A 27,885-nucleotide genomic window follows, 5' to 3' on the forward strand; every position below is an offset into this window, starting at 1 on the left:
CACCATGTTGGTCAGTCTGGTCTTGAACTCCCAACCTCAGGTGATCTGCCCGCCTTGGCCTCCAAAGTGCTTGGTTTACAGTGGACCATATTTTTCTAATCAATTATTTTTTACTTAACATTGACATCTAAAGGAAATTTTATGTGAATATCATATGAAACAGCACACCTATAAAGTCGCAGTTTCAGTAGGTTAGTTTTATTTTTTATACATCAACATAGAAACCTGTCTATTCAAGGTAAAGCAAATGTTTTTCCAGGTCCCATTTTAAACTGTCTTACAGGAGTAACAGTGACCCAGGGGACTGGTGTTCAGTTTGCTTTTTTCAGAGGTGCCTCCTGTTCCAGAGGCTACTCAGCCCCACTTTGAGCCAGAGAGACTCCCTTTTAATCTAGTTTCTATACTGGGTTACACGTAAAAGTTTGTATAACAAAAAACAATTCCACATCTAAAAACATAATAATTGAAAAACTGCTCGCCTAGTCTGACTGTGCAACTGAGATATAACCAGGGTCAGGAAGGAGAAGTGGCTGTCTTGGATCACACAACAGTTAGAAGCAAAGCCCAGCCTAGAACCCCAGTCGGCAGGCCCCCAGTTCTTGCCAGAGACAGAGAAAAGTTTTCTCCATCTTTTAAAGAGAAACAGCCAGCTTATGGCGGGAATTGTGGAAGGTCCATCCTGGGGGATGTGGATGGAGAGGGAGGATTTTTGGGGGAACGGTGGGTTGGCAGCAGGGGGTCCCAGAGCAGCACCCAGACAGAGCTGAAACAGCCCCTTTAAGCACAGCCAACTCTTCCAAAGGCAGGAAGACCACGGCCTGTAGCATGTTTGCTACCATTTTTCCTGCCGACATCAATGGTGAGGCTGCCTTGGGGAGGAGGAGGCCAGGATCCTCCCGGCGAACGCTCCTGAGCTTCCTGGGGGTTATAGAATTATTGCCGCCCCCTGATCCCCAACTCTCCGGCCTTTTCTTCAGTCTCATCACCTTCCCTGCCCTGCCTCCCCCGGTCTTTGTGTTCTCATTGCTGATTTGGGCTGTGGGACCCTCACCCCTCAGTTGGCTCCTGTTTCCAACTGAGAACACCTGGAGACTGTGGGAGCCCCACAACCACCCAGCCAAGGCATAGTCCTCCCGGGAGCAGCTGAAGGGGAAAAGTAACCGGCTTTCCTTCACCATCCCAGGAATCTGCCGGAATGGACTATGTCCTGTTGGTCACTTCAGACCCAGCAGCCCTTTCCCAACCCCACTCAGCCCTGAACAGGGGATGCCAGGGAGTCTATGCCAGGGGAAGAGTGGGTATGAGCAGGCTGAGCCAGGGACCTTCCCACAACCCGGGAAACCAGGGTCGTGGAGCGACCCCAGACCCCTCAGAACATGGCACTTTTCCGTCTCTGCTGAGCGAGCCAGCTGCTGGGATTCATGTCCATCTGCAGCATCTTCATCACCCACTTGTCCCGACGGGCACCTTCAACAAACTCGTTCAGAGACAGCTGGCCTGAGCAAGGGGGAGGAGAGGTGGTCATTCGGAAGAAGGGGAGAGCTGGGTTTGGGGGTAAGAGGAGAGAACTCGCTCCTGGGAGTGCCTACACCTTTTTTTTTTTTTTTTTTGAGACAGAGTTTCGCTCTTGTTACCCAGGCTGGAGTGCAATGGTGCGATCTCGGCTCACCGCAACCTCCGCCTTCTGGGTTCAGGCAATTCTCCTGCCTCAGACTCCTGAGTAGCTGGGATTACAGGCATGTGCCACCATGCCCAGCTAATTTTTCTGTATTTTTAGTAGAGACGGGGTTTCACCATGTTGACCAGTATGGTCTCGATCTCTTGACCTTGTGATCCACCCGCCTCGGCCTCCCAAAGTGCTGGGATTACAAGCTTGAGCCACTGCGCCCGGCCCAAGAGTGCCTACACCTCTTATGCCAACTATCCTGCAGTCTCAGGCCCCAAGCTTTTGGCTTGTCAGGTGTCTGAGTCTCCAGGAGTCTCCTGCCACCTTTAAGGGCTGTTCTTTGCAGATGAATTGAAGTTTTACTTTTGCCCATGGTACCTCAGAAATACTGGGTGGAGCTGAGCTATGTGGAGGGCTCACGTGTGTATTCCAAGCCAGTTCTCCCCCCACCCAGCCTTGTGGCTCGATGCTGGGTCACAGAGAGGAGAGCCCAGGGAACCTGAATGGAAGCCTACACGGTGCCTGCTCTTAAACACATTATCCCATTAATTCCTCTCAACTGCCATTACTAGCCCCATTTTCCAGATGAGGAAAATGAGACCAGGGTGAGAAGCTCAATGTATCGCTCTCTGCCTGACTCCGAAGTTCCTCTTCTTTCTATTCTGCGTGCCTGGCCTGCACCAGCAACTCCTATAGGACTTTTAGTCACTCCTACAAACACGTGCTCATGTCATCTTCTCCACAGCCTTCTCACAGATGAGGACCCCAGGGTTGGGAGGTGGAGGGCCTTGCCCAAGGACGTGTGGCCAGAAAGTGGCGGTGATGCAGAGTGGGCAGCCCTCCCCCAACCATCTCTGCCCCTCTTACCATCTCCATTCTCATCCACCAGGAGGAAGATCCTGTCCACGACCTCCTCAGGCGTGAGCAGCTGGCCTTGCTCAGATTGTAGCTCTCGCCGGCAGGCTTTCTTCAGCTGGTAAATTCCCTGCCAAAGAAAACCCAGCTGTATTGATGGGAGACCCTGCAGGCTCCACCATTACCCCAGTGACCCACATGCCTCAGCACCACCTCCCCAGTGCTGGCTTCCCAGGCTGTGCATCTTAGGATCACATAATCCGGATCCAGACCAAAACTGACCTGTCCTAAGACTGTGCTCTCAGAATCTCACTGACCTAATTCCAGCTGAGTTCCTGGCCTCACACCCCACCTGACCCCAACACCATTTGTATTTTCACAGTGAGCCGAAAATCCCAAATCCAAAACCTCTAATGAGGGAGGTTTAGGTCACCATGACAGTCTAAATCATGTTCTACACAGGAAGAAATAGAGACGCAGAGAAGAAAATTCAGTTTATCTATATATGTGTGTGTCTGTACATGTGTAAAGCAGAATGATGGGGATACACATGTTCCCTCCCCATGGACCAGAGGGAAAAATCCAGGTTTCTCCTTTGCCTTGTTTCCTCTCCTGGTGATAATATGTTTGTGAAAGCACCATGTAGACTGTGGCTCACGCCTGTAATCCCAGCACTTTGGGAACCCAAGGAGGGCAGATTATTTGAGATCAGGAGTTCAAGACCAGTCTGGCCAACATGGTGAAACCCTGTCTCTACTAAAAATACAAAAATTAGCCAGGAGTGGTGGTGGGCACCTGTTGTCCCAGCTATTCTCCTGCCTCAGGGGGCTGAGGCAGGAGAATCTCTTGAACCCAGGAGGCAGAGGTTACAGTGAGCTGAGATCGAGCCACTGCACTCCAGCCTAAGCGACAGAGGGGGACTCTGTCTCCTCAATAAATAAATAAATAAATAATAAAAAAAGAAAGCCCCATGTAAATGCAGAAGAGATGGGCACATATGATGGTTCTCCTTAGCTTCCAGGCTGGCACTCCCTGAGGACAGAGGCTATGTCTTTTTTTTTTTTTTAAAGAGATGGGGTTTCACCATGTTGGCCAGGATGGTCTCAATCTCTTTTTTTTATTTGAGACGGAGTTTCGCTCTTGTTACCCAGGCTGGAATGCAATGGCGCAATCTTGGCTCACCGCAACCTCCGCCTCCTGGGTTCAGGCAATTCTCCTGCCTCAGCCTCCTGAGTAGCTGGGATTACAGGCAGGCGCCACCATGCCCAGCTAATGTTTTGTATTTTTAGTAGAGACGGGGTTTCACCGTGTTGACCAGGATGGTCTCGATCTCTTGACCTCGTGATCCACCCGCCTCGGCCTCCCAAAGTGCTGGGATTACAGGCTTGAGCCACTGCGCCCGGCCTTTTTTTTTTTTTTTTTTTAAAGAAGAAATGTGCCTGTAATCCCAGCACTTTGGGAGCCCGAGGCAGGCAGATCACGAGGTCAAGAGATCGAGACTATCCTGGCCAACATGGTGAAACCCCGTCTCTACTAAAAATACAAAAAAAATTAGTTGGGCGTGGTGGCGTGCGCCTGTAGTCCCAGCTACCCAGGAGGCTGAGGCAGGAGAATTGCTTGAACCCAGGAGGCGGAGGTTGCAGTGAGCCGAGATCCCCACTGCACTCCAGCCTGGTGCCTGGTGACAGAGTGAGACTCTGTCTCAAAAAAAAAAAAAAAAAAAAAAAAAAGGAGAAGAAGAAGAAACATGATGATCATACAAGTAGACTCCAACCACCAGGTTTATTTTCATGCTGTAAATAAAGTTCCTTATTGTTCCCATTTTCTGTTATACATGAGATACAGAGAACCAGAAATTTGCTTGGTGAATAATCAACTGTTTTACATACCCAAATATCAATGAGATAATAAGCGAGACTTGTAAAGCACTGAAACCAGGGCTAACAGCAACACAATCCACTATCAAAGGATTTTAATGCCAGAACTCTGAAACATTCTCTGTTGGTGCTGGGACAGTCTGGCTGACAATTAATGTCCACTCTAGCACCGAGAGCTGGACACTTGTGATTTCTGTTTGCCTTCCCTGGCATGGATCCCAGATCTGTTTCATGAGCAGAGTAACCACGGAAGAGGCTTCTCTGATGGAAAGTTGGTTTTAAGTCAGAAATCTGGAGAGATGTCTTGACGGGCAGCAGCCACCGTGAGCCTAGGCCTTTGCAGGGCAAAGTGTCACTGTCTGGTGTGCCAGTGCGTGCCCATGCTGCATTGAGTGGGCTTGGCTGCTGTGGTCGGCTTGTCCTTTAGTGGTCTGCAGACCGTGTGCAGGTATCTCGAGGAGTTTGTTGCTGGGAGTGTATGGGAAAGGGGAGGAGAAAAGGGCATCACATTTGTCCAATCACTGGAGGATGAAGAGGGTCACTGAGTGAATGATGGTTGGGACTAGAGTTGCCTGTCTTCAGCCACTGCCTGTCCCGCATGTGGGCTGGCCTTTGACAGCCTGGCTGCGAGGGTGTTTATAAAATGCTTGGCCTACACAGGGCCAGGGAGAAGATGACCCCAAGGAGGCCACGGCGTCGTAGGAGAGGGCCAGCGTCTGCCACTAAGAAGAGTTGCAAGGGCTGTGCCTACTTCTGCCCGGACACCAAGACCGCCAGCTCCTGGATGGACATGTCCTTGTCGACATAACGGTCGTACTGAGCAGGGGTCATCCCGCCGCTCTGCAGGGCCTCTTCCATGGAGAACCTCTCGCCAGACTTCCTGTGGCGTATCAGGGAGGACTCCCCGTTGAGACCCTTCACCGAGATCTCCCAGTCACACTCCTGGCTTTTGAGTTTCACAAGCATGTTCCAGGGGATGAGGCCAGCGCGATGGGCGTCCTCCGGGGACAGCTCGCGGCCCATGGCGCGGTGGATGACCACGACGGCGCCGCAGGTGGTTCTCCCGCTGCTCCCGCTTGACCGCCACGGAGCCCAGGCGCTTCCGCAGCTCGTCGATCTCGAGGTGTTTGTCCTTGGAGAGCCCCTTGAGGTTGTCCAGTTCCCTCTCCAGGGACCGCAGTCTGGAGTCGCGACTGGTCCCAGAGTCCGCCTCGGTCCTGTTCCGCCGGTCTCGTGTTTCCGTCGCTGAGATCGGAATTTCAGTTTCCAGTTGCAGCCTTCGGGTGTCCAGCTGCAGGTTTTGCCGCTCCAGCTGTAATTTGTGGTTCTCTTTCTTTAGAAAGTCTAGTTCCTGGGACGACTTGTTATGGAATTCCAGCTCTGAAAGCCGGGCTTCCAGCGGCTGGCTGCGGCGCTGCCCCTCCAGGCTGCTCTTGAGCCTCTGGATCTCTTGCTCAGTGTCGCCCCTCTCCAGCTCGATGTTCTCGGAAAACACCACCTTCTTGGCCTCCGCCTTCTCCAGGGCGGCCGGCTTCCTCCGCAGGGTCTCGGGCTCACCCTCCAGGAGCTGCCGCGGGAGCTGTTCTTCCTCCAGCTGGAGTCGGAGCAGGGCATGCTCGCTGGCCTGCTGCGGCACCGCCTTCTGCTTGCGGGTCACCTTCTCACGGGCCTCAGCTTCTTCCTGCTCCAGCACCGCCAGCCGCTGCACCTCGCGCTCTGCCTCCCTCCGGGCCTGCAACTCGAGCTCTGTGCGCTGGCTCTGCAGCCGTCACAGCTCCGCACGCAGCTTGTCATCTGCCGCAGCTCCACCCGAAGGAGCTCACCTCTGCCCTCAGGCCAGGCTCCTCCTTGTACCTACTTCCTGCTGCACCACTCTTTCCTTCACCCGCGGGAGCTCCTTCTCCGTCCTGGCGATCTGCTCTTCCTGGGAAGCCCTCTCCCTCTCCAGGTTCACTTAACTTCTTCTGCTCCCCCGAGAGCTTTACCCTCAGAGACCCCAACTCCTCCTTAGTTTGAGGGTCTTCCTGGAATTGGAGGATCTCCTGGACCACCTCTTTGGTCTGGACCTGGGTTTGGTGTCTTTCAGGGCCTGGATTTCCTGCTTCAGTTGGTAGATCTCTAAATCACACCTTTCCGTCAGTCTGGTCTTGACCACGATCTCCTCCCCGAGCCGCCGAAGGTCCTTCTCCATCTGGGGTCAGTCTTGTACTTAATGACTTCCTTAGTCGCCTCTACGGCCTCACTGCCCAGCCCCCTGCCCAGCACAAAGTAGGCCTCATCGACGTGTCTGGGTAGACTGAGGGGTTAAATCCAGCCCCAGCACTTCCTAGGTAGACGAAGTTGGCCGACTACAGAATCTCTATGAAACAACTACTTGCTCTGTGAAAGGGCTAGCGATGCCTGCCTCATAGTGCAGGTCTGGCCAACACAGGGAACACTCCGGAGTCTGGAATGTACTAGGCACTTCTTTCTTGATCGTTTTTGCTAATAGAGAGTGATTGTTAGTCTTTTAAAATAAATAACTGCTGATCTTCTTGACTTTTTCTCTCATGCATTTGTCTTCTACTTTACTGATTTCTGCTGTTTACTGTCTTTCTTCTACTATCTTTGGGTTTACTTTAAATTTTTTTTTTTTATTTTTTATTTTTTGAGATGGAGTTTTGCTCTGTCATCCAGGCTGGAGTGCAGTGGCACAGTCTTGGCTCACTGCAACCTCTGCCTCCGGGTTCAAGTGATTCTTCTGCCTTAGCCTTCAGAGTAGATGGGATTACAGGCACGTGCCACCACGCCTGGCTAATTTTTGTGCTTTCAGTAGAGAAGGGGTTTCACCATGTTGGCCAGGCTAATCTCGAACTCCTGATCTCAGGTGATCCACCTGCCTTGGCCTCCCTAAGTGCTAGGATTACAGGCATGAGCCACCATGCCCAGCTTTTTATTTATTTGTTTATTTAGTTAGTTTTTTTAGACAGGGTTTCACTCTGTTGCCCAGGCTGGAGTGCAGTGGCACAATCACAGCTCACTGTAGCCTCAACCACGCAGGCTCAGGCAATCCTCCCACCTCAGCCTTTGGAGTAGCTGGAACAACAGGTGTGTACCACCATGCCCAGCTAATTTTTTGTATTTTTTGTAGAGATGGCATCTCACTATGTTGCCCAGACTAGTTTTGAACTCCTGAGCTCAAGTGATCCACCTACCTCAGCCTCCCAAAGTGCTGGGATTATAGGTGTGAGTCCCTGCGTCTGGCCTTAATTTACTCTTTATCTAATTTCTTGAGATGGCTTCTTAGATCATTGATTTTCTAATATATAAAGTCTTACTTTCTAATATAATATGCATTTTCTAATTACTTCCTAATATATATTTTTTGTTTTCTATTCTTTCTTTTTTGAGACAGGGTCTTACTTTGTTGTCCCAGCTGGAACATAGTGGCATGATCATAGCTTACTGAAGCCTCCAATTCCTGGCTCAAGCAATCCTCCCACCTCAGCCTCCCAAGTAGCTAGGACTACAGGCATCTGCCTCTAAACCTGGCTAATTTTTCTTTTTTTTAGAGATGGGGTCTTGCAGCAGGGTGCGGTGGCTCATGCCTGTAATCCCAGCACTTTGGGAGGCTGAGGCGGGGGATCACGAGGTCAGGAGTTCAAGACCAGCCTGGCCAACATGGTGAAACCCCATCTCTACTAGAAATACAAAAACTAGCCAGGCATAGCGGCACACACCTGTAGTCCCAGCTACTCAGGAGACTAAGGCAGAAGAATCACTTGAACCCAGGAGGTGGAGGTTGCAGTGAGCTTAGATTGCGCGACTACACTCCAGCTGGGTGACAGAGTGAGACTCCACCTCAAAAAAAAAAAAAAAAAAAAAAAAATTACCCAGGTGTGGTGGTGGGCGCCTGTAATTCCAGCTACTCCAGAGGCTAAGGCAGGAGAATTGCTTGAACCCAGGAGGCAGAGGCTGCAGTGAGCTGAGATTGAGCCATTGCACTCCAGTCTGGACAGTAAGAGCCAAACTCTGTCTCAAAAAAAAAAAGGGGGGCATCTTGCTTTGTTTTCCAGGTTGATCTTGAACTCCTGGGCTCAAGCAATGCTCCCACTTCAGCCTCCCAAAGTGCTGGGATTACAGGAGTAAGCCACTGCACCCAGCCTCTGTTTCCTAATATATATATATATATATATATATATATATATATATATATATTTTTTTTTTTTTTTTGAGACGGAGTTTCGCTCTTGTTACCCAGGCTGGAGTGCAATGGCGCAATCTTGGCTCACTGCAATCTCCGCCTCCTGGGTTCAGGCAATTCTCCTGCCTCAGCCTACTGAGTAGCTGGGATTACAGACACACACCACCATGCCCAGCTGATTTTTTGTATTTTTAGTAGAGACGGGGTTTCACCATGTTGACCAGGATGGTCTCAATCTCTTGACCTTGTGATCCACCCGCCCTGGCCTCCCAAAGTGCTGGGATTACAGGCATGAGCCACCGTGCCTGGCCTTAATATATGCATTTTAAGTCTCATTTTCTAATATGTACATTTAAAATCTATAAATTCCTCTGCAATTCCAGCTTTAGCTGCATTTCACAAGTTGTGGTATATCATGCTTGCATTATTTTTTCAATTTATGATACTTGGTGTGTGTGTGTGTGTGTGTGTGTGTGTGTGTGTGTGTGTGTGTGTGTAAGAGACAGAGAGAGAGAGAGAAAGACAGAGAGAGAGAAAGGAGAAAATTTCTTTGATCCATGGCGTATTTGGAAGTATACGCTCTAATTTCCAAACAGATGGGGATTTTCTAATAATCTTTTTGTGATTGATTTCTAGCTTAATTCCACTAGAAATTACACACTCTGAATGAAAGCACAGGAAACACACTCAGAATGATTTCAGGCCTCTTCAGTCCCCGCTGGCCACTTGTGGCCAACCCTCAGAGTCCAGCAGTGCTCAAGTGCCCATGGGCAGAGACACTAACCTCCACAATGTTGAGTAGCTCCACGCGGTCGATACAGCCATTGCCGTCCTTATCATAGATCTTGAAGGTCCACTTCAGCTTGTGCTCCAGGGTGCCCCTCAGCACAAGATTCAGGGCTGCCACATACTCCAGGAAGTCGATGGTGTTGTCCTGCATTAGGTATGGATGCTGCTGAGGCCACAGCCCACCTCCCCAGAGCATAGGTGTGAGCCCTATTTAAGGCCATTCATCCCTGCAAACACAGGACTTCTCCTCCTTGCAATCCATGTGGCCTCTGCATCTTTTTTCAAGCCTTTTCCCACCCTTGGGGTGAAGAACATTCTCCCATCTCTCTCTCTCTCTCTCTCTCTTTCTCTCTCTCTCTCTCTCTCTCCCCCTCTTATCTATCTATCTATCATCTATTTTTTTTTTTTTTTTTAAAGATGGAGTTTCACTCTTGTGGCCCAGGCTCAAGTGCAATGGCATGATCTCAGCTCACCACAACCTCTGCCTCCCAGGTTCAAGTTATTCTCCTGCCTCAGCCTCCTGAGTAGCTGGGATTACAGGTATGCGCCACCACACCTGGCTAATTTTTCATTTTTAGTAGAGATGGGGTTTCTCCATGTTGGCCAGGGTGGTCTTGAACTCCTGACCTCAGGTGATCTGCCCACCTTGGCCTCCCAAAATGCTGGGATTACAGGTGCAAGCCACTGCATCCTGCTATCTATTTATTTTTAGAAACAGGGTCTCGCGGCCAGGCACAGTGGCTCACACCTGTAATCCCAGCACTTTGGGAGGCGGAGGCGGGTGGATTACGAGGTCAGGAGATCAAGACCAGTCTGGCCAAGATGCTGAAACCCCATCTCTACTAAAAATACAAAAATTAGCCAGATAATTCCAGCTACTCGGGAGGCAGGAGAATCACTTGAACCTAGTGGCAGAGGTTGCAGTGAGTGGAGATGGAACCACTGCACTCCAGCCTGGGTGACAGAGCAAGACTCCATCTCAAAAAAAAAAAAAAAAAAAGGCAAAGTCTCACTATGTTATCCAGGCTGGTCTCATACTTTTGGGTTCAAGTGATCCTCCTGTCTTGGCCTTCTAAAGCGTTTGGATTCCAGGCATGAGCCACAACACCCAGCATAGAGAACATTCTCTCTTCTCATTTTCTGTGATCACCCAAGCCTACCCATCCTTCAAGGCTGAGCTCAAAGGGCCCCTCCTCCAGGAAGCCTTCATTCTCTGACCTCTTCAGCCATAGTTCTCTCTCCTTCCCCATTCTAATATCCATAGCATCTATTGTCTATTCTGCAGAGCTTGGGACTTTCTCTGGCAATGTCCCATAACTGTTTCCTAAATATGTCTCATTCTCTAACCATGTTATATGCTCCTGGGGAAAAGAGAGGGGTTGACATTGCTTGGGTTTCTCTTCCATGCCTAGCACAGTGCCACTTACCGCCAAAGTTGGGGGCCAATAGATTTAATGAATCAGCGAGTCAATGATGGGCTTGATCTGAATTTGAACTAAGACAGTTTTTTTTTTTTTTTTTTTTTTTTATGAGAGGGAGTTTCGCTCTTGTTACCCAGGCTGGAGTGCAATGGCGCGATCTCGGCTCACCGCAACCTCTGCCTCCTGGGCTCAGGCAATTCTCCTGCCTCAGCCTCCTGAGTAGCTGGGATTACAGGCACGCGCCACCATGCCCAGCTAATTTTTTGTATTTTTGGTAGAGACGGGGTTTCACCATGTTGACCAGGATGGTCTCGATCTCTCGACCTCGTGATCCACCCGTCTCGGCCTCCCAAAGTGCTGGGATTACAGGCTTGAGCCACCGCGCCCGGCCTGAACTAAGACAGTTTTAAAGGAGGTTAGAAAGCAGAGCCTGTGTTGAAATTTTCCTCTGCATTCTCATTCACCCCACATCAGACGGAGGCAGACAGGCAGTGGCTCCAGTCCTACCCACTTCTAGGTCCCGGTGGATGTCACACCAAACAACAGGCTTGTGCCTCCAGCCCATCCAGGAAGGGTCGGGGAGCACAGAGCTCAGGTGCTAACTGGGCAGAGGAAGCGGGAGAGGCACAGTCTACTTCTAAGGACTTCAGCAGAAAACAACAGAACCTTCTTGTATCAGAAATGCGACAGCAGGCTGGGCGCGGTGGCTCAAGCCTGTAATCCCAGCACTTTGGGAGGCCGAGGCGGGTGGATCACGAGGTCAAGAGATCGAGACCATCCTGGTCAATACGGTGAAACCCCATCTCTACCAAAAATACAAAAAAAAGTAGCTGGGCATGGTGGCACATGCCTGTAATCCCAGCTACTCAGGAGGCTGAGGCAGGAGAATTGCCTGAACCCAGGAGGCGGAGGTTGAGGTGAGCCGAGGCCGCACCATTGCACTCCAGCCTGGGTAACAAGAGCGAAACTCGGTCTCAAAAAAAAAAAAAAAAAAAAAAGAAATACGACAGCAGTAATGATTTTCAAAGCAGTAAACAAGAAGGAGGATATATTCTTGCTTTCTTCTCCAATGTGTTTGGGGCGAGAGGCTGCTGCCACCGCTGCCGATGCTGACCGCAGGGGGTTAGCTGTGCCAATGTCTCACTCACAACTGCTCACTTATTCCAGGGTCGGGACCTCCACTCTCTAAATCAAAAATCTGAGCCATCAGATCCCCCAGGATTGTGTGTCATTCACATGACTTTGTAATCAGAAATGACACTGATGGCTTAGAGCAGAGCACTCCTGTCCCACTAGGTCAGGCCACTCCTGTCCCACTAGTTCAGGCCACTCAGGAGCCCCAGCCCTGGGTGAGCCAGGTTTGAGCCACAGGAGAAAATGGCAGAAAACAAGGGAAACGGCAAGAAGCCTAAGGAAAAACTAAAAAGAAAACAAAACGAGCTGACCTTAGTACCTCAAGTGTTCTACTCACATCTTTTATATAATTCCTATAAGTAGAGGGTCTCCGTATTCCCTGTCATACTTAGATTTTATTTATTTGAGATGGAGTCTCACAGTGTCCCCCAGGCTGGAGTGTAGTGGCGATTCTCCTGCTTCAACCTCCCAAGTAGCTGGGATTACAGGCACCTGCCACCATGCCCAGCTAATTTTTTGTATTTTAGTAGAGACGGGGTTTCACTATGTTGGCCAGGCTGGTCTTGAACTCTTGACCTCGTGATCCACCTACCTTGGCCTCCCAAAGGGCTGGTATTACAGGCATGAGCCACCGTGCCCAGCCAGATTATATGTATAATTTTGTTTCATTTTCTTTTTTCTTTTATTTTTTTGAGACAGAGTCTCACTGTTGCCCAGACTGGAGTGCAGTGGCACCATCTTGGCTCACTGCAACCTCTGACCCTCAGGCTTGAGCAATTCTCCTGCCTCAGCCTCCCAAGGAGCTAGGATTACAGGCAGCTACTTTTTGCTTTTTTTTTTTTTTTTTTGAGACGGAGTTTCGCTCTTGTTACCCAGGCTGGAGTGCAATGGCGCGATCTCGGCTCACTGCAACCTCCGCAATTCTTCTGCCTCAGCCTCCTGAGTAGCTGGGATTACAGGCACGTGCCACCATGCCCAGCTAATTTTTTATATTTTTAGTAGAGACGGGGTTTCACCATGTTGACCAGGATGGTCTCGATCTCTTGACCTCGTGATCCACCCACCTCAGCCTCCCAAAGTGCTGAGATTACAGGCTTGAGCCACTGTGCCCGGCCCAATTTTTGTATTTTTAGTAGAGATGGGGTTTCACCATGTTGGCTAGGCTGGTCTTGAACTTCTGACCTCATGATCCACCTGCCTCAACCTGTCAAAGTGCTGGGATTACAAATGTTAGCCACCACACTTGGCCTGTTTCCTTCATTTTCGTGTAACATTTTCTCGTGTCTATAAAAATTATTAGGCCGGGCGCGGTGGTTCAAGCCTGTAATCCCAGCACTTTGGGAGGCCAAGGCGGGTGGATCACGAGGTCAATAGATCGAGACCATCCTGGTCAACATGGTGAAACCCTGTCTCTACTAAAAATACAAAAAAGTAGCTGGGCATGGTGGCACATGCCTGTAATCCGAGCTACTCAGGAGGCTGAGGCAGGAGAATTGCCTGAACCCAGGAGGCAAAGGTTGCAGTGAGCTGAGATTGTGCCATTGCACTCCAGCCTGGGTAACAAGAGCGAAACTCGGTCTCAAAAAAAAAAAAAAAAAAAAAAAAAAAAAAATTGGGGCCGGGCGCGGTGGCTCAAGCCTGTAATCCCAGCACTTTGGGAGGCCGAGGTGGGTGGATCACGAGGTCGAGAGATCGAGACCAACCTGGTCAACATGGTGAAACCCCATCTCTACTAAAAATACAAAAAATTAGCTGGGCATGGTGGCGCATGCCTGTAATCCCAGCTACTCAGGAGGCTGAGGCAGGAGAATTGCCTGAACCCAGGAGGCGGAGGTTGCGGTGAGCCGAGATCGCGCCATTGCACTCCAGCCTGGGTAACAAGAGCGAAACTCCATTTCAAAAAAAAAAAAGAAAAAAAAATTATTTAAAATTTAAACTTCTGTTTTTTGTTTTGGTGGGGAGGAGGTACTGAGCATTCCCTTTTGTTGAACATATTTCTAACATTTTCCATTATACAATGAACATTTTTTTTTTTTTGCATGTAGACAGTGGTTGTCAGTTCTTTAAAAGGCTATTTTCTTTTTTTTTTTTTTTTTTTTTTTTTTTGAGACGGAGTTTCGCTCTTGTTACCCAGGCTGGAGTGCAATGGCGCGATTTCGGCTCACCGCAACCTCCGCCTCCTGGGCTCAGGCAATTCTCCTGCCTCAGCCTCCTGAGTAGCTGGGATTATAGGCACGCGCCACCATGCCCAGCTAATTTTTTGTATTTTTAGTAGAGACGGGGTTTCACCATGTTGACCAGGATGGTCTCGATCTCTCGACCTCGTGATCCACCCGCCTCAGCCTCCCAAAGTGCTGGGATTACAGGCTTGAGCCACCGCGCCCGGCTAAAAAGGCTATTTTCTTGAGTAGTTGTTATTTATTAAGCTTACCACAAATCAATTTGTGTTTCTCATTTGATGAGAATGAGTTATTATCCTCATTTTATGGATGAGGAGCGTGAGACCCAGAGGTGCCCACGCCACCCAGCCGGCAAGTGGCAGAGCTTTTGCAGGCATGTATCTCCTCCCATTCATTAAGTCAGAAACACTTCCAGTCTCCAATTAAGATCTATTTCTGTCTAGCAAATGAGCCTAGTGCTTGGTGGTGCCAAGAGGAGAAACACAAACAAAAAAAACCCCTAAAACTGCTCACAAATCCCCACTCTTTTGATCTCGAGTCTCCCTCATTCTTTGTCCGGAAACTTCTCCTACAATATCCTCTCTCAGCATGATCCAGTTTCCATGACCCCTTGCCTTATATGAGACATATTCCAGCGTGATCTCTAGACAAGTGATCTCATCTGAGAGGTTACTGGAAACCCCAGGACCATTTCTGGGAAACTTCCAGCTGGGACTAATCTCATCTGCTGTGCATGGGTCATTGCCAGCTCCAATTACCCACAAAAGCCTGAGAGTGATGAAAATGACTGTCTACTCAGGAATAGGATGGGCGTGTTACCGGCTCTCTGGGATTATCTGCCCCGATTCTTCCTGAATTGGCCACATTTGTGCACCAGCCCTGACCTCAGTGCATGTTACATAAGAATCCCAAATGACATTTGATCTTCACCCTCCCCTTTCTTCCATTCCAGGAGGTCATAGGGCAACATGTGAATTGCAAGGGAGAGTGGCAGAAATGAGGTGTTCCTATGTTCCTACCCCTTTGTCTCCACCAAACCAGTTTCCATCACCTCAGATTTTCACGTGCGAACTAGATCTATAATCTCTTCTGGTTCGATTTGCTTTAGAAATCTCAGACTGGGCCGGGCACAGTGGCTCAAGCCTGTAATCCCAGCACTTTGGGAGGCCGAGGCGGGTGGATCACGAGGTCAAGAGATCGAGACCATCCAGGTCAACATAGTGAAACCCCGTCTCTACTAAAAATACAAAAAAATCAGCTGGGCATGGTGGTGCGTGCCTGTAATCCCAGCTACTCAGGAGGCTGAGGTAGGAGAATTGCCTGAACCCAGGAGGCGGAGGTTGCGGTGAGCCGAGATCGCGCCATTGCACTCCAGCCTGGGTAACAAAAGCAAAACTCCATCTCAAAAAAAAAAAAAAAAAAAAAAAAAAAGAAATCTCAGACTGATTGTTCAGAAATGAAATTCCTTGATATAATGGTGGGGAATAGAGTCAGTTGTAGGTCTGGAGACAAAGACTAAGTGGGAATGAAGGCTCCGTCCCTGAGAGAGGAAGTTGAAAACACTTCCTAGGGAGGCTCTTCCTTACAGTGGAATGCCAACTAATAAACAGAGAAGGGGTGGTGGGGTCAGAGAATTATCAACAGATGCCAAAGCCAGTAGAAAATTTGACTGAACAATAGGACATTTGCTTAGTCTCAAGGTATATCCCTACAAGATGCTATTTTTTTTTTTTTTTTTTTTTTTTTTTTGAGACGGAGTTTCACTCTTGTTACCCAGGCTGGAGTGCAATGGTGCGATCTCGGCTCACCGCAACCTCTACCTCCCGGGTTCAGGCAATTCTCCTGCCTCAGCCTCCTGAGTAGCTGGGATTATAGGCACGCGCCACCATGCCCAGCTAATTTTTGTATTTTTAGTAGAGACGGGGTTTCACCATGTTGACCAGGATGGTCTCGATCTCTCGACCTCGTGATCCACCCGCCTCGGCCTCCCAAAGTGCTGGGATTACAAGCTTGAGCCACCGCGCCCGGCCAAGATGCTTTTTAATTACAAAGAAAAAGAATAGTAACTTTACAATGTTGAAACGTGGCAGATACCATCTTAACCAAGCGATCAAAGTTAACTACACCAGCGACGGGACAAAATGACATCTTGTAGCTGATGATATGACGCACCAAGGACACAACATCGAATCAACGGCAATTCTATCAATTTAGACAAACGCCAACGGTGGGGTGTCCTACGACATAATTGAGCTGCAGTCTTTAAAAATGTCACAGTCAAATAAAAAAGAAAAGCTGAGATTAATGGTTCCAAGTTAAAGAAGACTAAGGAGATACTAGTAAATGCAATGTATGATCACACCAAAAAAAAAAAAAAAAAAAAAGGAAGGCTGGGCACAGTGGCTCAGGCCTGTAATCCCCAGCACTTTGGGAGGCAGAGGCAGGTGGATCACAAGGTCAAGAGATCAAGACCAGCCTCATCAATATGGTGAAATCCCCTCTACTAAAAATACAAAAATTAGCTGGATGTGGTGGCATGCACCTGTAGTCCCAGCTGCTTGGGAGGCTGAGGCAGGAGAACTGCTTGAACCTGGGAGGCAGAGGTTGCAGTGAGCTGAGATCACGCCACGACACCCCAGCCTGGGGACAGAGTGAGACTGCGTCTCCAAAAAAAAAGAAAGCTGGTCAGATGCGGTGGCAAATGTCTATAATCCCAGCACTCTAGGAGGCTGAGGTATGCGGATCACTTCAGGTCAGGAGTTTGACACCTGGCTGGTCAACACGGTGAAACCCTGTCTCTACTAAAAATACAAAAATTAGCCAGTTATGGGAGTCTACACCTGTAATCCTAGCTACTTGGGAGGCTGAGGCACGAGAATTGCTTGAACCCAGGAGGCAGAGATCACAGTGAGCTGAGATTGTGACACTGTACTCCAGCCTGGGCAACATGGCAAGATTCCATCTCTACCAAAAAAAAAAAAAACAACAACCACCAAAAAAAACCAAAGAAACAAACATTAGCAGGCCTGATGGTGTGCACCTGTAATCCCAGCTACTTGAGAGGTTGAGGTGGGAGGATCCCCTGAGCCTGGGAAATTGAGGCTGCAAAGAGCTGAGATCATGCCACTGTACTACAGCCTGAATGACAGAGTGAATCCCTGTCTCAAAAACAAAAAAGAAAAAGAAAATGCACACTGAACTACTTAGGGGTCAAAGGACATGATAACTATAGCTTTCTTTTTTTAAAAAAAGTGTATATATACATTATGTATATGTATAATTATGTGTCACATATATGTATATATACTTACAGGATATATTATATATATGTATACAGAGAGAGAGAATGATAAAGTAAATGAGATAAAATGTAAATAATGGGGAATTTGGATAATTGCACATGGGAGTTGCTTGTATCATTCTGATAACTTTTCTGTAAATTTAGAATCATAGCAAAATTAAAAAGTTACTCAAAAAGGAAAAAACATTGATGAACATGACATGCTGATTTCTAAGAAGAGAGGAGGTATAAGCAGTACAACTATATGGCCAGGGGCTTAATCAGCCCCTTTGGATCTTGAATCATGACTGTATTGATTTTTAGATGAATCTGGCGAAGACTGGTAGACTTAACTGAGTCTTACTGTTTATGAACTGATACATTTGTTTACTTTTCCTATGACATTTAAAAAATCATCAATTTTAAAAAATCATCTCTCTTTAAAAAACCTGCCTCGGCCGGGCGCGGTGGCTCAAGCCTGTAATCCCAGCACTTTGGGAGGCCGAGGTGGGCGGATCACGAGGTCAAGAGATCGAGACCATCCTGGTCAACATGGTGAAACCCCGTCTCTACTAAAAATACAAAAAATTAGCGGGGCATGGTGGCGCGTGCCTGTAATCCCAGCTACTCAGGAGGCTGAGGCAGGAGAATTGCCTGAACCCAGGAGGTGGAGGTTGCGGTGAGCCGAGATCACGCCATTGCACTCCAGCCTAGGTAACAAGAGCGAAACTCCGTCTCAAAAAAAAAAAAAAACAAAAAACAAAACAAAAAAAACCTGCCTTCTAGACAGGGGCCCTTAAGACCTTGGGCAAATCCATTCATTTCCTTTTGCCCAGCTTTTCTCATCATTTAATTTAGAATAACAAAAGTCTAACTCTCCCACCCAGGGTTGCTGCTGACTCAGAGGAGACTGAGGAGAGGGGAGCTCTGTGAAGCTGGAGAAACTGGCTCTATGCCCTGTGGGGTGGTTGATGGGGTTCAGCTCTGAGGAGGTTCTGTTGAAGTGAAGATGCTGACCTCACCCTCCTGTCCTGGGACAGGCACTGACTGGTGCCAGCGACAGGGTCAGACCTGAGGTGGCATTCCCAATGATTCAGTTTAGAAAGTTAAGTTCTCCACACACTGAGAAGCAGAGTACTGATGCTTTCTCCAGATCCAGTGGTTTAAAGGATTGCCAGATCACTGAACTGGATAACCTTAAATAATCAAGGAGTTTTTTTTAACTGAATTGAAATTTAAAATGCAATCCCCAGGTGCATTTACAAGATGTGTTATCTTCTTAGCTGCTAGTGACATTGGGAGCTTAGAGAAACTGGTTTGAATGATTTCATGAAACCTTCCAGGACTTGAAGTGCTGAAAGGGGTGATTGCAGCCATCCATTCAGCCTCCCAATCAGTGCAGAGGCTCCTCCAGCATTCTTGTCAGGGAGGATCTGACTACTCTCAGTTCAAAGGACCTCAACAAGAGGGAGCTCAGGGCCCATACTAAGATACCTTGTCCCGGACTGTCTGCCAGTCTACCTTCAGCTTTGAAGAAGAGGACGCAGGGTGCATCAGCCTACGGCTGAGAGACGGAGGGAGGGAAGGAGAGACAGAGAAGACAGAAACGGACAAAATGAAGAGAGGAGACAGGAGAGTTTGGGGAGTGAGACAGAACAGGTAAAGAGAGATGGAGAGAAAAGATGAGCAGAGGAAGAGTGGAGGAGTGGGGAACTGGGAGCTCTTCCTGAGGACACTTGTGGAGGAAGGCGCCAGGTGGACTGGCCACTGGTCCTTCCCTTCAGGGTGCCTTACCCCATTTTTGTCGAAGGCTCGGAACATGCCCTCTACATACTGGGAGGCTTCCTCATCTTCCGTGACTCTGAAGAAGCGCTTAAACTCATGCATAAAGAGCGTGCCGCTGGGGCACTCCATCACGAACTTCTTGTACCACTCCTGGAGCTCCGCCACATCTATCTCGCCAGCTGACTCTGCCTCCTCCCAGCTAAACTCCTGCCCCATGTTGGCCCTGAGGGGTGTCAGGGAGCAAGGGTTTGTGTCTCCTCCTCAGCCTCTGCTGATGGAGCTCTCCAGCTAGGGCCCTCTTCCTCCCTTTCCAGGAGGCCTGACCAGCCTCTCCATCGTCTCCTGGGTGACTGAACATGACCGTCAGCGCAGGAGGCAGGTGGCAAGGGAGGTGGGTCCAAGCCAGCTAAGCCGCTCTAAGACTATTAGAAGATGCCCTGGAAAGACTGGGCATGGTGGCTCATGCCAGTAATCCCAGCACTTTGGGAGGCCGGGGTGGGTAAATCCCGAGGTCAGGAGTTTGAGACCTGCCTGGCCAACATGGTGAAACCCCATCTTTACTAAAAATACCAAAAATTAGCTGGGCATGGTGGCGGGTGCCTGTAATCCCAGCTACTCAGGAGGCTGAGCCAGGAGAATCACTTGAACCCAGGAGGCAGAGGTTGCAGTGAGCTGAGATCATGCCACTGCATTCCAGCCCGGGCAACAGTTCGAGACTGTCTCAAAAAAAAAAAAAAAAAAAAAAAGATTCCCAAGCAAGTTCTGACCTCTAGCCTCATTCCTCCCCTTAGCCTTGTCAACAAAGCAACCAAGCTGTCCCTGGCAGACTCTGAAGAGGTAGAAGGGGAAGAAACTGAGGTAAGCAGAGGGACATGGAGTGAAGAAAGAGTTGGGGTGCCAGGCTGGGATCCTCCCATCTCACTCATTCCCTGTCTCTTTACCTGGGCCCCACATTGTGCCAGGAGGCCCATCTTGGAGATAGGAGACTCAAGTCCAGAGAGGAAGTGAGATCAAGTCCTAGGCCACAAAACAGAACCCACTGGTGATGCGAGACTCGCCTCTCCAACTGTCTAGTGAGAAGAGGCAGAATATATAATGGGAAGGGCTGTAGGTAAGCAGCTGTGTTCCCAGGCTAACTCAGTCCCTGACACAAGATCTGAAGCTCCTTTTCAGATCATACCTTTGATCTTGGGAGCTTTTCACTTTCTGATTTAAAATACAAATGCCTCCCTCCAACCCTTCACCCAAGACCTAGGGGTAGTGCTTTTCTCACATTTCCTCCAAAATTCTAACATATGAGAAGGATCTGGGAGCATGGCCTAAAATATCTTTGAAGGCTCTTACTTTTACATTAAAGGTCATGTAAATTTCCCTTTGAACTATTACATATTCATGCTTATTTTAATGTAACATAAAAATGACACCTCCAAGAAATCAAAGACCTGGCACATACATTTTTCTTTCTCTTTGCTGTTTTTTTTTTTTTTTTTTTTTTAGATAGTGTCTCACTCTGTGGCCCAGGCTGAGTGCAGTAGTGTGATATCGGCTCACTGCAACTTCTGCCTCCTGGGTTCAAGCTATTCTCATGCTTCAGCTTCCTGAGCAGCTGCGATTACAGGTGCCCACTATGACACCTGGTTAATTTTTGTATTTTTAGTAGAGATGGGGTTTTACCATGTTGGCCAGGCTCGTCTTGAACTCCTGACCTCAAGTGATCCACCCACCTTGGCCTCCCAAAGTGCTGGGATTACAGGCATGAGCCACTGTGCCAGGCCTGGTCCTTGGTCTCTTTAGTTCCAAAGAGCTTTTCTTCCACCTGGGAGCTTGTTAGAAATGCAAAGTGTCAGGCACCACCTCAGACCTGCTGAATCAGGAACTGCTGGGTGGGGCCAGGAGTCTGTGTTTTAACAAGCCCTCCAGGTGCTTCCAATGCATACTGAAGTTTGAGGATCACCACCATAGGCCTGGCTGTCAACAATCTCTACTACCTCTGAAACATTCTAATGCTGCCTTCTCTTATTAGCACCCCACCTCTTCCATCTGTTACTCTAATACCTTCGCTCCAGTAATTCACTAATCTCATTGCGACTTCCAACCTGCTGATCTGTTTTTAACATCTGTCATCTCGCTCATCTCCTCACTCTCCTCCTTATCCTCATTCCTTGGCCCAGCATTCTTTCCATTTCGACTTCTGTGCCCCTCTCTCCCTAACAGCTCACTTGGCCTGGCCCTGGTTAAGGCTGTCTGCTAACCATGCACTAACGCCTCACCTACACTGGGGAGCCTAGACGTCGTTGGAGGACATTATAAATCATGCTGGCTGCACACACTTCAGATCATGCCAGACAATCGTACTACGTACTCTTCCTGCCGAATTCCCTCTCCCCGTCTCTGAGGACTATTCCACAGCGCTTCCTGCCCTCAAACCTTCCACTCACTCCCACACTGTCACACACTTCACAGAGACAGCTGAGGCAGTGACTCATCTTCCCACCAGTGCTTACCAACTTCTCCGTATCTGTGCCCAAGTCCCCTGCCCGCTTCCGGTCTCAGTGGAAGCAGCATGCCCTTCCCCTGGTCCCTGTCAGCATTGCCACGTTTCCTAGATCACATCTCTTTACCCACTCCAAAGCTTCATTCCCGCATGCACTTCCTTTGCCTTCTGCAGCCTCCACTCATCCCTCTCTAATGGATCATTGCCGTCAGCATTCAGATATGCTATAATATTGCCTTTATTAAAACAAGGCAAGCCGGGCACGGTGGCTCACACCTGTAATCCCAACACTTTGGGAGGCTGAGGCGGGTGGATCACAAGGTCAAGAGACGGAGACCATCCTGGTCAACATGGTGAAACCCCGTCTCTACTAAAAATACAAAAATTAGCTGGGCATGGTGGCGCGCACCTGTAGTCCCAGCTACTCGGGAGGCTGAGGCAGGAGAATTGCCTGAACCCAGGAGGCAGAGGTTGTGGTGAGCTGAGATCGCACCATTGCACTCCAGCCTGGGTAACAAGAGCGAAACTCCGTCTCAAAAAAAAAAAAAAAAAAAAAAAAGGCAAAATTCCTTCCTTGACTCCACATTCAGGGCTACATTATGACGTACATGGACCCTACATGTTTTTGCCTTCATGGGACACATAATACAAATACTGAAAAAATATTACATAAGTAAATATTAACAACTATCATGGGTATAAAAAGGAACATAATCTAGACTGGATGTTTTCTATTCTAATTATTATTATTTTGAGACAGAGTCTTGCTCTGTCACCCAGGCTGGGGTGCAGAGGCATGATCTCTGCTCACTGCAACCTCCACCTCCTGGGTTCAAGTGATTCTTTTGCCTCAGCCTCCTAAGTAGCTGGGATTACAGGAATGTGCCACCACACTCAGCTAATTTTCTATTTTTAGTAGAGACAGGGTTTCACCATGTTGTTGAGGCTATCTCGAACTCCTGACCTCAAGTGATCCACCCACCTTGGCCTCCCAAAGTGCTGGGATTACAGGCATGAGTGAGCCACTGCTCCCAGCTCTGATTTTATTTTAATTAACTAATTTATTTATCTTGAGACAGGGTCTCACCCCAGCTGGCGTGCACTGGTACTATCAGGGCTCACTATAGCCTTGACCTCCTAAGCTCAAGCATTCCTTCTGCCTCAGCTTCCCGAGTATGTAGGACTACAGTTGTGCACCACTATGCTTGGTTTAAGTTTTTTATATTTAGTATAGACAAGGTCTTACTATGTTTCCCAGTCTTGAACTCCTGGGTTCATGTGATCCTCTTGCCTTGGCCTCCCAAGTGCTGAGATTATAGGCATGAGCCACCATGCTTGGCCTTTATTCTGGTTTTAAAAGAAATTAGGCACTGTGCCTACTGGGTAAGCTGATCTGCCTACATTAAGCTACTGTCCTAAATTTCGCTCCCCTTACAACAAAATCCCTTGTGGCAGATGTATTTTCAGAAATTGAAAGGACAATAGTTCTGGTTTCATTCATTCCTCCCATTAAAGGGAGGACTCTTATTTTATTTATTTATTTTTTTTTGGAGACTGAGTTTCACTCTTGTTGCCCAGGCTGGAGTGCAATGGTGCAATCTTGGCTCACCACAACCTCCGCCGCCTGGGTTCAAGCAATTCTCCTGCCTCAGACTCCCATGTAGGTAGGATTACAGGCATGTACCACCGCACCCTGGCTAATTTTTGTATTTTTAGTAGAGACAGGGTTCCTCCATGTTGGTCAGGCTGGTCGCGAACTCCCAACCTCAGGTGATCTGCCTGCCTTGGCCTCCCAAAGTGCTGGGATTACAGATGTAAGCCACTGTGCCTGGCCTGGGAGGAGTCTATTTATCTTTCTCTTCACCCTGGAAGAAACTTTCTGGCTGCCTTGTTGAAGATAATTGCAGAAATGACACAATGTGACTTCCAGGGCTAGGTCATCAAAAGTGATAGGCTTCCACCAGGCTCTCTTTCTCAGAACTTGCCCTTGAAACCCAGCCACCATGTTGTGAGGAAGCCTAGAACACATGCAGTGGTTCTGGCTGAAAGCCAGTCTCAACCACCAGACATGGGTGAGTGAGCCTTCAGATGACTCCAGCCCCAGCTTTTGAGCTACTCCAGCTGACATCACATGGAGCAAACACTATCCCTGCAGAGTCACTGTTTTTTTTTTTTTTTTTTTTTTTTTTGAGACGGAGTTTCGCTCTTGTTACCCAGGCTGGAGTGCAATGGCGCGATCTCGGCTCACCGCAACCTCCGCCTCCTGGGTTCAGGCAATTCTCCTGCCTCAGCCTCCGGAGTAGCTGGGATTACAGGCACGCGCCACCATGCTCAGCTAATTTTTTGCACCATTAGTAGAGACGGGGTTTCACCATGTTGACCAGGATGGTCTCGATCTCTCGACCTCGTGATCCACCCGCCTCGGCCTCCCAAAGTGCTGGGATTACAGGCTTGAGCCACCGCGCCCAGCAGAGTCACTGTTTTAAGCTACTAAATGTTAAGTGTTTTTTGAGGTAGCAATAGATAACTGGAACATTCTCAAATCTATTTTGCATCCTCTTCTTAGTATCTCTTATTCTCTCCTCAACTTACTCCAACTGGATGTTTATCTCCATCATTCCACAGAAAAGGCTTTTATTGTGGTCACCAATGATCTACTTTTTTAACTTAACCTGTCACAGATGCGTCACAGTTCACCAAACTCAATCCTTTCTGCAAACACTCTAGGTTTCAGGAACCCATACTCTGATTTCACTCTAACCTCACCAATTGCTCATTTTCTTTGCCAGCGTCTCTTGCTTTTAACCAAATCTCTAACAGCTGGGGTCTTTCCAGGCTTGTCTTCAGTACTCTTCCCTTGTTTACCTACACTCTCTTCCTAGATAATCCATTCATTCCCATGTCATTATACACCATTTATAGGCTGGCAGCTTCCAAATTTCTATCTTCAGCCTGGACCTCTCCCAGGAACTCCAGATGCATGTATTCAACTGCCTACTGGACATCTATACTCAGATTGCAAACTTAGCAAGGCCAAAACCAAGTTACTGATTTCTCCAGTCCCATCGTAACTCTTTTCCACCTCAGTAATGGTAGTGCCATTTATGCTTAGTCCAAAATCCAGGAATTATCCTTGAATCCTCTTTCCTTTAGATTTCTCTTCAATCTACTAGTAGGTCATTTCATCAGCTCTTCCTACAAACTATATTCTAAATCCAACCACTTCTCATCACCTCCATTCCTGACACTCTCACCGAGACCAGCATCATCTCACTTGGTCCACTGCAGCAGACTCCTAACTGGTCTCCCTGCCCTCTCTTGTCATTCCTCTTTTACCCAGCAGCCACAATAGCATACAACAGATCCTGCCTCTCCCCTGCTCAAAACCTCCTTTAGCTTCCCATTTCTGAGAATAAAATCCACACACCTCCCCATGCCTATGATGCATGACACGATCTAGCCCCTGCCTACTTCTGTCTTCATGGCCTTCTACATTGCAAACACACCAAACTCCTAGAATCAGCGTGTCTTCGCATGTATTGTACCTCCTATTTGGAATACTCTTTTTCCAGATCTTTTTTTTTTTTTTTTTTTTTTTTTTGAGATGAAATTTCGCTCCTGTTGCCCAGACTGGAATGCAGTGGCGTGATCTCGGCTCACCGCAACCTCTGCCTCCCGGGTTCAAGCAATTCTTCTGCCTCAGCCTCCCAAGTAGCTGGGATTACAGGCACGTACCACCACGCCCGGCTAATTTTTTGTATTTTTAGTAGAGACGGGGTTTCTCCATGTTGGTCAGGCTGGTCTCAAACTCCTGACCTTGATCTGCCTGCCTTGGCCTCCCCTAGTACTGGGATTACAGGCATGAGCCACCACACCCGGCCTCTTCTTCCAGATCTTTTTTTTTTTTTGAGACAGAGTTTCGCTCTTATTACCCAGGCTGGAGTGCAATGGCGCGATCTCGGTTCACCGCAACCTCCGCCTCCCGGGTTCAGGCAATTCTCCTGCCTCAGCCTCCTGAGTAGCTGGGATTACAGGCACTCACCACCATGCCTAGCTAATTTTTTGTATTTTTAGTAGAGACGGGGTTTCACCATGTTGACCAGGATGGTCTCGATCTCTTGACCTCGTGATCCACCCGCCTCGGCCTCCCGAAGTGCTGGGATTACAGGCTTGAGCCACCGCGCCCGGCCTTCTTCCAGATCTTAATACCACTGCCTCCTTCTCAGTGTTCTCTCCTCCTCAGAGAGAACTTTCCCAACTACCCCTTAGGTAGCCACTCAAGTAATCTCTGATATTGCCCTATTTTATTTTCTTCGCTGTGGTTAACTGCATCTGAAACTATCTCATTTTTTTCTCTACTTATCCATCTCTATCACTAGAGTCTACGATCTTTGAGCAGAGGGACTTCACCATATATGCTTCAGAATTCCCAGCATTGAGAACAGTGCTTGGCACGTACAGGAAACTCAAGTACTTCTTGAGTAACTGAGCAAGGTTCTTGGCACACGGTTAATCTGAACTATTACTCCTTCATTTTACAAGACAATTCCTCTTTGACTCTGTTTAGTGTCTAGCAGGTATTTGTTCAGGTAAAAATGATAATGGGGTTTTAGACCTGGAAGAGGCCTTGAAGATGATCTAGTCCATTAATTTCCAATTACCTGTCTCAATACACCTTAAGATAACACATGCCCATCAGCAGCCGTGTCTCTGTAACAGCAGCATCTCGACTGGCTTGGTTTGAAGGTGGTACTATTCCCATCCATCTCTCTTTTTTAGACAGGGAGATAGGGTCTCACCCTGTTGCCCAGGCTGAAGTGCAGTGGCACACTCTCGGCTCACTGCAACCTCCATCTCCTAGGTTCAAGCGATTCTTGTGCCTCAGCCTCTTGAGCAGCTGGAACTATAAGCATGCACCACCACACCTGGCTAGTTTTTGTATTTTCAGTGGAGATGGGGTTTTGCCATGTTGGCCAAGCTCCATCCATGTCTTAACATTTATTACTTAAGCAACACTGAGGATTGATTAAATGACACTATCTCTGCTCAAGTTAAGAAATTTTATGTGTGGACTGTAACTTGATTTAGCCTCTGGCTGAGGAGTCTAAAATTCAATTGGCTTTTCATGTGGGTCAGTTACCCATGACCTGCCCTATAAATAAATGTCGCTGAGCTACTGAGTTATAAATATATCATTTTAAAGAGGATTAGGAATCCAGCTGGGCTCGGTGGCTCACGCTTGTAATCTCCGAGCTTTGGGAGGCTGAGGTAGCCGGATCACTTGAGGTCAGGAGTTTGAGACCAGCTTGGCCAACATGGTAAAACCCCATCTCTACTAAAAATACAAAAATTAGCTGGGCACCTGTAATCCCAGCTACTTGGGAGGGTGAGGCACAATAAAATCACCTGAACCTGGAAGGTGAAGGTTGCAGTGAGCCAAGATTGTGCCACTGCACTCCAGCCTAGGGGACAGAGTGAGACACCATCTCATAAATAAATAAACAAAATAAAGAGGATTCAGAATCCAGAGAGAGGGCTGGGCCCGGTGGCTCACACCTGTAATCCCAGCACTTTGGGAGGCCCAGGTGGGTGGATCACAAGGTCAAGAGATCGAGACCATCCTGGTCAACATGGTGAAACCCCGTCTCTACTAAAAATACAAAAAATTAGCTAGGCATGGTGGTGCGTGCCTGTAATCCCAGCTACTCAGGAGGCTGAGGCAGGAGAATTGCCTGAACCCGGGAGGCGGAGGTTGCGGTGAGCCGAGATCGCGCCATTGCACTCCAGCCTGGGCAACAAGAGCGAAACTCCGTCTCAAAAAAAAAAAAAAAAAAAAAAGCGACAAACCAATGTCTTCTGAGCCCTAATCAGGCTGGACCTGAAGTCCCACTGTGAATCATCTCCATCCAAGTGTTCCTGTGACCCAGTAGGACTCCTCTTGCTGATGCCTAAACTCTTGTGTTGCCCATTCCCTCAGGACCAGTCTCAGCAGTGGGACCACCTAAATTGCACTGTCTATCTTGCTTCTTGCCTTTATTCATTAATTTTTCCCGCTAGTCAATCACTTTACTTCTAAGCTTTAGAGCAAGCTTGTCTAGTCGGAGGCCTGCAGGCTGCATGTAGCCCAGGAGGACTTTGAACGTAGACCAACGCAATTTCATAAACTTCCTGAAAACATTATTAAGATTTTCTGGCATGAATTTTTTTTTTTTTTCAGTTTA

General features: G+C 48.3%; 1 protein-coding gene and 1 pseudogene across 1 annotated transcript; both read right to left on the reverse strand.

Moving 5' to 3' along the window:
- Positions 1–197: 197 nt before the first annotated feature.
- Positions 198–27,491, reverse strand: GUCA1B (guanylate cyclase activator 1B). Its single transcript, XM_010333860.2, has 4 exons — positions 19,180–27,491; positions 9,366–9,515; positions 2,534–2,651; positions 198–1,497 (listed from the first exon to the last, which is right to left on the reverse strand). Exons 1-4 carry the CDS (start codon positions 19,384–19,386, stop codon positions 1,370–1,372), a joined length of 603 nt encoding a protein of 200 aa, XP_010332162.1. The 5' UTR covers positions 19,387–27,491; the 3' UTR covers positions 198–1,369.
- Positions 5,036–6,807, reverse strand: LOC141584103 (periplakin-like; annotated as a pseudogene).
- Positions 27,492–27,885: the final 394 nt, after the last annotated feature.

Source organism: Saimiri boliviensis, chromosome 4 (genome assembly GCF_048565385.1).
Source record: "Saimiri boliviensis isolate mSaiBol1 chromosome 4, mSaiBol1.pri, whole genome shotgun sequence".
Classification (NCBI taxonomy): Eukaryota; Metazoa; Chordata; class Mammalia; order Primates; family Cebidae; genus Saimiri; species Saimiri boliviensis.

Bases quoted from the DNA above. Each gene is read 5' to 3' on its own strand.
- GUCA1B (XM_010333860.2), bottom strand. From the start codon at position 19,386: ATGGGGCAGGAGTTTAGCTGGGAGGAGGCAGAGTCAGCTGGCGAGATA. The intron at 2,652-9,365 runs GTTAGTGTCTCT...TTTCTTTGGCAG, and splicing joins AGCTACTCAACATTGTGGAG to GGAATTTACCAGCTGAAGAA. The intron at 1,498-2,533 runs GTAAGAGGGGCA...CCCCTTGCTCAG, and splicing joins GGTGGATGAGAATGGAGATG to GCCAGCTGTCTCTGAACGAG.